Below are 10244 nucleotides of genomic sequence, written 5' to 3'. Positions count from 1 at the left end.
GGCCTCCTTGCCTGCTGTAATTTCTATGGTTTTATAAAAGCCACAATTTCACAGCACAAACTCTTTTCTGGAGAATTTCAGCCAAAGAGAATCAGGAGTGGGCGTGAAGTGATGTTTCGCCCGTAAATTATTCAATGAACTGATTTGTCAGCCATGGTGGAGTGTGTTAGTATTCCCCAGTTATATGGATCAGAAGTTGAGTCAAGTTGTTGCGTTTATTATTTATTTGGACAAGTCCATTTGCATTATTGACATCGTGGTCTGGGAGGGGGATCGGTTTTTAATTGGTACTGAATGTTACTGATTATTCATTAACACGACCTGTGTGTGTGTGTGTCTGCACTGCTCCACACCAGCAGAACCTGTTTGGAAGGCTTCAGTGGGAGGTTACTAGACATGTTCGCACAGCACTCTGACCAAAATCTCTTGCCTTGTGCGGAACCCAAAGAGTGAGAAACGGCTCCTTCACCAGAACTGGGAGAGCGCCTCGGGCAGAGAGAAGCTCCTCCTGTAGTCGGGCAGCAGGTGCTGAGAACACAGATCCAGCGAGTGTGTGGAGAAGGAATGTCAGAGTGTGTGCCGAGAGGCGGTCAAGCTGTCTGTCTGGGGGCTTCCGTCTCGCCGTGTGCCGGGAGAGTGCTGAAGCGACAGCGTGGATGGGGACCTGTAGGGAGCACACCGACAACTGCTTGAGGACTTACCGTCGCGACAAACCCCAGGCACGGGATATGAAATGGACTTGGGGCACAGGAGGAGCAGGCAAGGCAGGAAACGACAGCGTCTAGGAGGTGAGCGCTGACTGGGTTTTATTCATTTCTGTCTGCCCTGATGTACCTTCCTTTTTTAAACAGAAGTAATGGGTCCTGTCAGACAGACTAACCATCCCCACTCGGGGGCAGTCAGTCTTCTGAGCCAGACAATACCATGTTAATCATAGTCAATTAAATCACAGACAAATATTAGCCTTGTTACTGGCCCCTTTCGTTTACCTTCGTGACAGCCACACTCCGCAACCCATTTGCAGTTGCAGTTGTCCTGTTGCAGTTGTCTGAGGTTTGGGTCCGTGTAAAATATGGCCTTATCTCAGCCTCAGCTAAATAACAAGTCAGAGAAGAAATTCGGACTCCTGACCGTCTGTCCTGCCTCTCAGGAAGCTCTGTGTGCAGGACCCGCTCAGCCAATTCTCCTCTCCACCCTGCAGACAGGGGCAATGTGGCTGAATGCAGGGCACTTTGTTTGGGATGTAGACTATCGCCTTTGATGTGTGACCCACACAGCTCAAGTAACTACTCACTCACTCACCAAAAAGTACACCAGACACATTTGACGTGAGCTGGTAAAGGCTGAGATTTGGGGAGATTAATGTGTACACCACAGTGTGTACGAACAGTGGACGTGTAATACAAGTAACCTCACCCTTGTTATACAGTCCATGTGTTATACGGACAGGGTCTGACAGGTAACCTCACCCTGTAGAGACAGATCATGGGATATACAACAACAACTTGTATTTATATAGCACCTTTTTAATATAGTAAAGCACCCCAAGGTGCTTCACGGGAGCGTTTTAAAACAAAATTTGACACCGAGCCACATAAGGAGATATTGGGGCAGATGACCAAAAGCTTGGTCAAAGAGGATCTGACAGGTAACCTCACACCTGTATAAACAGCACATGTGCTATATGGCCAGCGTTATATAGTAACTGCTTCCTGTGAGCTGTGCTGTAGCAGGACTCCTGGGGTTGATGTCAGTATTGCCACAGTGAGCTTCCATATTGCTCTTTGAGTACCAGCAGCGCCCTCATACCTCACCTAAGCTGATGCCCTTCACATGTAAGCGTAGACAGTGATTGGGGGCATTTAACTCGCCTTGCCTGGCACTAATGGGATGTGGATTCTCCGCCCCGTTCCTGCTCGAGTCCCACCCTCCGCCATCTTAACTGGGCCCTTTGTTTTAGGTGCATGCCTCGGGTGGGATCCTCTTTTTAATATATGTAAATTGGGGTCCTGTGAGGTCCATAGGAACCAACGGCACTTTAACGGCCTACTGAGCGGGGCACCCATGGCGGGGTCTCTGCTCAGCAAAATCTGGCAGGAGAACAAGAGGAGGGCCTCCCTGAGGTAAGTCAAAAACTCCTTTAGTGGGGCCAGGAGGAGCGGGACTGCTCTGGGACTCTGCTGGTCTGGGCCCCCCCCCACATCCCACCCCCACAACTTACCTTGGTGTTGGCAGCCAGCCTCTGGGCCCTGCAACTTTGCCCTGCCCAAAGCCAACCAGCTGCCTGTTGCTGCCCAACTAGGGCGAGCTGCTGGGATGTAAATGGAGCCTGGCTTTTAAAATAAGCTGAGGCCTCTCATGGATGAGAAGGCCATTGGCTCCTCCGGGAGTTAAAATCCACCCTTGAGTGTCAGCGCACTGTTCTACCTCAATTATGTCCTCACCCACGCACTTCTCAGCGTAGTGATCGGGAGCAGGAACCCTTTTTGTCTTCCTAACCCAGGGGCTCTAAAGCTCCCCTTGGCTGAGGTGAACTAACTCAGCACAGTCTGGGGTTTGAACTGAAACCTTCCGAACCTGACCAAGGACCACGCTAGAACGTGAACTGTTGTGGACCTCAATAAGGAGCTGTTTTTGAGGAATTTGATCACTGTGATTGAGTTTTCTTTTATCTTCCCTGGCCAAGCTCCTCCCTGTGGAGATATTGACTCTGACTCATTCTTCACTGTATTAGTTAACTTGCTTGCCTTGACTGAGGTATCCTTTTGAAACCAACTGGGATTACTATGGCTCTGTTGTGGTCCCTGTCTGTGGTTGGGTTGGTCAAGTTCAGATCTATTTTAACTTTACCTACCCATCAGAAATAAACATAATTATAAGTACTAGGGTCAAAGGATGAAAAAAATACCATATCAAACACAAAGCCACAAAGTGAGTCTATTAATGTTTGTACAGATCTGAATTTAATTCCATTTGAGCCAATTTCCCATCGGATATGTCTGGCCCTTTTAAAAACAGGGAAAGATGGATATTCCTAAATGCCTATTCTGTCCCTGCCAATGCCCCAGCTGGGTAGGCAGCAGTTGGCATCTGTGGGGAGTGCCCAGCTGCACCTGCTTCTGGTGAAGGAGCAACCCAAACTAGGGTTGTATTCCCTAGAATTTAGAAGGTTAAGGGGTTATCTGATCAAAGTTTTCAGGATATTAAAGGCAACAGAGAGGGTAGATAGAGAGAAACATTTCCCGCTGGTTGGGGATTCTAGGACTAGGGGACATAGTCTAAAAATTAGAGCCAGACCTTTCAGGAGTGAAATTAGGAAACAATTCTACATAAGGGTGGTAGCAGTTTGGAACTCTCTTCTGCAAATGGCAATTAATGCAATTAATTGTTCATTTTAAATCAGGGATTGATAGCTTTTTGATAACCAAAGGTACTAAGGGATATAGGCCAAAAACGGGTATGTGGAGTTAGGTCGCAGATCAGCCATGATCTCATTGAATGTCGGAGCAGGCTCGAAGGGCTGAATGGCCTGCTCCTGTTCCTATGTAACAGGCTCGATGGGCTGAATGGTCTCCTCCTGTTCCTATGGTTCTTGTCCTATTCCATTTACTTATTCTGAGCTCTCTCCAAGTTGCATCCACAGCAGTCTTCTGAATCAAATGTCTTGTGGAACAAGGTGAAATATGTTAAGGTTTTCTTCTTGGTTCCCCTTCCACTATCCTTTCCTACATTACTACAGTGACTCAAAAGTACATCTGATGTTGTGGAAGAAGCTCTATAAATGGAAGTTTTTTCTGTAGTTAGCTCCCTGGAGAAGTATATGGTCCCACTCTAGATTTGGTTTAGCCAGCTTGTTTTCCCCTTAACCTTGCTAGTAAAAGTCATACCTGGTAATGCAAATGTGATTGTTAATGACCCCCCAACCCCCAGAAAATGGTTTTAAGATGTAACTCAAAGCCAAGGTAGACCAGGGGTCTTGAACCTTACTGGTCTTGATTGGTCGTAATTATCTGCGTCGATCTTCACATTGTTCCTAAAGTCCTGAGCTTGCATACTTTCCAAGTCTCCTTCCATTTTAGGAATATCACTAGTTTCCCAGCACATTTCTCCGATCTAAATGGCTTGAACTCTAACTGACATTTTTCCACCAATATGCACACATCACATGCCGTCATCATCTGCTCTGCCACTTGTTTTACCACCATATACCTAAACAGCAAGGTTCTTTGTCACCATGTAGTGGGTTATGTGACCTGAATATCACATTCCAGCAATAGTAGAATCAGACTTCAGTCTTTGGGCCCAACTACTTCAACAAGTGGTGATCTGACACCATCTGCCTTCCAGATGATCATAACCATCACATGGACCATGTTATAGCCAAGTGCGCACGCTCTCTCTCTCTCTCTCTCTCTCTCTCTCTCTCTCTCTCTTTTTCTCTCTCTCTCCATTCAGTAATACTCTCTTTTATCCTGCTTCTACCTGATATAGAACTGTCCTAAAACCTACATTGCCGTCATCTAACTGAAGGATCAAGAGGTCTCTGAAAGCTGGTGAAGTCCAGCATTCTTTGTCATTAATGCTATCTTGGAGTCTTATAATACATGCTGCTTCCACAATAAATTCTCAATTAATTCCGTATTAATCAATTCAACAGCTTCAACCAAGTGTGAGCAGTTTCTCCAACTTTAACACACAGGTGAATTCTTTGGCCTTTATTCAATAATCAGGGGGATAGATAGCATCCTCTGCAGGAATGATTGAGAGTTCCAAAGGGTGTGTTGCATACCTGGTGCCACGATAAAGAATGTCTTGTAGTGGCTGGAAAGGGAGGGTGAAGAACCAGTTGTCATGTTCCATGTCAGGACCAACGACATAGGAAAGGACAGTGAGGAGGCCCAGCTAAGAGAGTTTCAGGAGCTAAGAGCTAAATTAAAAAGCAGGCCCCTAAGGATAATAATCTTGACATTGTTACCTGAGCCACCTGAAATTTGGCACCGGGACAAACCGATCAGGAGAGTAAATATGTGGCAGAAGGATTGGTGTGGGAAAGAGCAGTTCCATTTCATGGGACACTGGCACCAGTATTGGGACAGGAAGGAGCTGTACCTCTGATATGGGCTTCACCCGAACTGGTCTGGGACCAAGGTCCAAGCTAAAAGAATAAATACGACTGTAAAAGTGGGGGGGGGGGGGGGGGAAATAATATGTAAAAATAGCCTAAAGATAAGAAAATGAGATGAGAGCAAAGTCCATGGTCATAAATAGTATTAAAGGTAATATAAATACTTCAGAAAAAAAATGGGAGATAATAACAAAATAACTGATAAAAATACAACAGGGAGTGATGAAAAACAAGAAGTGTGACACATTTAAAAAGTGAGAAAACCAGCATCAGGGCAAAGGACAAGGTAGGGTCAGCTGTTCAAATAAGAGTTCTATACACCAATACACGTAGCTTAAGGAATAAGTGAATTCGAAGTGCAAATCCATTAAAAAAAAATTTGTTCATGGGATGTGGGTCTCGCTGGCAAGGCCAGTATTTATTACCCATTGCTAATTGCCCTTGAGAAGGTGGTAGTGAGCTGCCTTCTTGAACCGCATGGTGGAGGTACTCCCACAGTGCTGTTAGGGAGGGAGTTCCAGGATTTTGACCCCAGCGACAATGAAGGAACGGCGATATATTTCCAAGTCAGGATGGTGTGTGACTTGGGGGCGGGGGAACATGGAGGTGGTGGGGTTCCCACCCAGGGTATGATGTAGTAGCCATCACTAAGACCTGGCTACATATTCCAGGTTATAAGGTCTTTACAAAGGACAGGGAAATTGGAAAAGGAGGAGGAGTAGCAATATTGATAAAGGACAGTATTACAGTATTCGAAAGAGAGGATGAGCAGGCAGTAGAAATGCACTGGGTAGAATTGAGGAATAGCAAAAGATGCAAGACCTTGGTGGGAGTTGTCTGCAGACCTCTTGCTAGCAGTGATAAAGTAGCGGGATGCATAATTTCAGAGGTTAGAGAAGCTTGTTGGTTATAATGGGAGACTTCAATTTTTACATAGACTGAGAGAAGCAGAATAGCTTGAGTCCCAAAGGCAGCAAATTTCATGAGAGTATTTGAAACACTATGTTCTTGAACAAACAAGTGGACAGGCCACACTAGATTTGGTAATGAGCACTGAGCCAGATATGTCAATAACCTAATGGTAAGAGATAACAGTGACTATAACATGATTGTATTTTATATTAGTGTTGAGCGGGAGAAGGGTGAGTCACAATTCCCACAATCTGGGGGTCCTTGTGCATGAATCACAAAGTACTTGCTGTACCAGCATACTCAATCAGGAAGGCAAATAGAATGTTGGCCTTTATTGCAAGGGGATAGAGTATAAAAGCAGAGAAGTCTTGCTACAACTATATAAGGTATTAGTGAGGCCACACCTGGAGTACTGCCTACAGTTTTGGTCGCCGTATTTAAGGAAGGCTGTTCAGAGAAGGTTCACTGGGTTGATTCTGGAGATGAGGGGGTTGACATGAGGATAAGTTGAGTAGGTTGGGCCAGTACACATTGGAGTTCAGAAGAATGAGAGGTGATCTTATTGAAAATTTTATAAGATAATGAGGGGGCTCGACAAACTAAAACTAGGGGACATAGTCTTAGAATAAGGAGCCGCCCATTTAAAACTGAGATGAGGAGAAATTTCTTCTTTGAGGGTTGTAAATCTGTGGAATTCTTTGCCCCAGAGAGCTGTGGAGGCTGCGTCATTAAATATATTTAAGACGGAGATAGACAGACTTTTGAGCGATAAGGGAGTAAAGGGCTATGGGGAGCAGGCAGAGAAGTGGAGCTGAGTCCATGATCAGATCAGCCATGATCTTATTGAATGAGCAGGCTCGAAGGGCCAAATGGCCGACTCCTGCTCCTATTTCTTATGTTCTATGTTCTTGTGTAATCCAAGGTTTCAAATTTAGGCAAGGGTGAATTTGAAGGGATGTGGCAGGAATTGACCACAGTAGACTGGAGAGAACTGTTAATGGATAAAACTACAGATGTTGGGGCTGAAATTCAGCTCCCCAAACGGTGGCTAAGCAGCGGAGTTGAGTGGCCGTCTGCCGCCAGCGAAATTCAGCTCGGGGATTTTTCTGGCTGTCCCCACTTCCGCTGTCGACCATCCTAAGTGTGTGATCAGAGCACGCACCACCGATCTCCCGCACCTCCAGCCAAATTCAGCTGTAAAAATCTTCCATCCGCCTAGCGGTGCCCCCGACAGCTTTTTCTGTCGGTGCACCTTGTCTTCTGTGTGTGGGACTTGGCTGCGCGGTGGCCATTAAAGGCGAGGGCCCACTGCCGCGGCCGCCATTTAATTTTTTTTGTCAGCCGAATGAAACCCTCCCTGGTGGCCCAGTGGACCGAACCTAAAGAATCGCTGCTTCTATCCCCTTTAAGTGAAGGGGAGCGGCGCAGTGACGCACACGCATAATGACGTCATCACCGCTCCTCTGCTGACTGACAGTGGCGGAGACTCCGTCCCGCCTTCACTCCCACCGCTCTACAGCACTTACCGCCCTACTTCCACCCCCAATATGTCCGACTTCCAGTCCGCTTCTAAATAAAAAAGCAACAAAGAGCTGAATTTCACGAAAGAGGCCACCTCATCCAACGCGGCGGAGAAATCACTTCCACAACAGAAGGTACGACCCATTTCAGGCGTGGGTGAGTTTCGGCTCCGTAATGTTAAACTTGTATAGAACCTTGGTTACACCATACTTGGAGTACTGTGAATAGTTCAGGTCTCCATATTATAAAAAGGATATAGAGGCACTGGAGAAGGCGCTAAAAATATTTACTAGAATGATACCAGAACTGAGAGGTTATACCTATCAGGAAAGATTGAACAGGCCGGGGCTCTTTTCTCGAGAAAAGATAAAACTTGGAGGAGGTCTTTAAGATTATGAAAGGGTTTGATAGGGTAGACATAGAGAAGCTTTTTCCACTTGCGGGGGAGGCCAGAACTAGGGGCCTTAAATATAAGATACTCACTAATAAATCCATTAGGGAATTCAGGAGAAGCTTCTTTGCCCAGAGAGTGTGGAACTCTGAGTAATTGAGGCAACTAGCATAGATGCACTTCGGGGCAAGCTAGATGAGGGAGAAAGGAATAGCCGGATATGTTGAAGGGGTTAGATTAAGAAGGGTGGGAGGAGGCTTGTGTGGAGCATAAACACCGGCATGGACCTGTTGGGCCAAATGGCCTGTTTCTGTGCTGTAAATACTATGAACAGTAGGAGGTGCTCAAAGAAGTATTTGGTGCAGTACATGACCTGTACACACCCTTAAAGGGCAAAAGCTCTACTTGTGTAATTAAACAATCTTGGTAAAAAGATGAGATGGTATAAAACTAAAAGAAGGGGCTTATAGAAATGCGAAGAATAGTGGAGAGAGATAAAGAACAGTCGTAAGGGCTGCAAAAAGGAAATACAAGAAAAAAACTTGAGGGAGAACAAGGCCAACACTAAAGGTTTTTACAAGTTTATTAAGAGAACGAGGGTGGCAAAGGGTAATGTGAGCCCCTTAAAGATAGACACCAGTGGTTAAAGTAGACTGGAAACAAGGACTAAATGGTGGCACAATTGAGGAACAGTGGAGGACTTTTAAGGAGCTCTTTCATAGTGCTCAACAAAAATATATTCCAGTGAAAAAGAAGGGCAGCAAGAGAAGGGATAACCAGCCGTGGATAACCAAGGAAATAAAGGAAAGTATCAAATCAAAGACCAATGCGTATAAGGTGGCCAAGGTTAATGGGAGACGAGAGGATTGGAAAAATTTTAAGCAACAGCAAAGAATGACTAAAAAAGCAATAAAGGAAAGATAGATTACGAAGGTAAACTTGCGCAAAACATAAAAACAGATAGTAAAAGCTTTTACAGATAGATAAAACGGAAAAGAATGACTAAAGTAAATGTTAGTCCCTTAGAAGATGAAAAGGGGGATTTAATAATGGGAAATGTGGAAATGGCTGAAACCTTAAAAAACAATTATTTTGCTTCCGTCTTCACAGTGGAAGACACAAAAACCATACCAAAATTTGCAGGCCACAGGAATGTGGGAAGGGAGGACCTGGAGACAATCACTATCACTAGGGGGGTAGTGCTGGACAGGCTAATGGGACTGAAGGTAGACAAGTCCCCTGGTCCTGATGAATTGCATCCCAGGGTATTAAAAGAGATGGCGGAAGTTATAGCAGATGCATTCGTTATAATCTACCAAAATTCTCTGGACTCTGGGGAGGTACCAGCGGATTGGAAAGCAGCTAATGTAACGCCTCTGTTTAAAAAAGGGGTAGGCAAAAGGCAGGTAACTATAGGCCGGTTAGTTTAACATCTGTAGTGGGGAAAATGCTTGAAACTATCATTAAGGAAGAAATAGCGGGACATCTAGATAGGAATAGTGCAATCAAGCAGACGCAGCATGGATTCATGAAAGGGAAATCATGTTTAACTAACTTACTGGAATTCTTTGAGGATATAGCGAGCATGGTGGATAGAGGTGTACCGATGGATGTGGTGTATTTAGATTTCCAAAAGGCATTTAATAAGGTGCCACACAAAAGGTTACTGCAGAAGATAAAGGTACGCGGAGTCAGAGGAAATGTATTAGCATGGATAGAGAATTGGCTGACGAACAGAAAGCAGAGAGTCGGGATAAATGGGTCCTTTTCCGGTTGGAAATCAGTGGTTAGTGGTGTGCCGCCGGGATCAGTGCTGGGACCACAACTGTTTACAATGTACATAGATGACCTAGAAGAGGGGACAGAGTGTAGTGCAACAAAATTTTCAGATGACACTAAGATTAGTGGGAAAGCGGGTTGTGTAGAGGACTCAGAGAGGCTGCAAGGAGATTTGGATAGGTTAAGCGAATGGGCTAAAGTTTGGCAGATGGAATACAATGTCGGAAAGTGTGAGGTCATCCACCTTGGGGAAAAAAAACAGTAAAAGGGAATATTATTTGAATGGGGAGAAATTACAACATGCTGTGGTGCAGAGGGACCTGGGGGTCCTTGTGCATGAAACTCTTTTAGAGTCTACCTGCAAAACATAAACATTAAACTGTGCCACCCGACCTGGGTGACACACCAGACATTTACAAGGCCCTTTTTTCCTTTTTTTGGTTTTTTTTTGTGTTTTTTGTTTTTTTTTGTTGTTTTTTTTGGGCACTAAAATCACAATTTCTCCGGTGCCCCCTA

At 45.1% G+C, this 10244-nt stretch overlaps 1 protein-coding gene across 1 annotated transcript in view; it reads left to right on the top strand.

Annotated features, from left to right (window-relative positions):
* The first annotated feature begins 711 nt into the window (after positions 1-711).
* The window catches only part of arhgef19 (Rho guanine nucleotide exchange factor (GEF) 19), an 89478-nt gene continuing 79945 nt past the window's right edge, over positions 712-10244 (top strand). Inside the window, exon 1 of the mRNA XM_070860945.1 lies at positions 712-788. Within this exon, the coding sequence (XP_070717046.1) occupies positions 734-788 (55 nt within the window). The 5' untranslated portion in view covers positions 712-733. The remainder of the gene's footprint in view (positions 789-10244) is intronic.

This window comes from Pristiophorus japonicus, chromosome 18 (assembly GCF_044704955.1).
Source record: "Pristiophorus japonicus isolate sPriJap1 chromosome 18, sPriJap1.hap1, whole genome shotgun sequence".
Classification (NCBI taxonomy): Eukaryota; Metazoa; Chordata; class Chondrichthyes; family Pristiophoridae; genus Pristiophorus; species Pristiophorus japonicus.
This window is presented reverse-complemented; position numbering and strand designations above follow the sequence as displayed.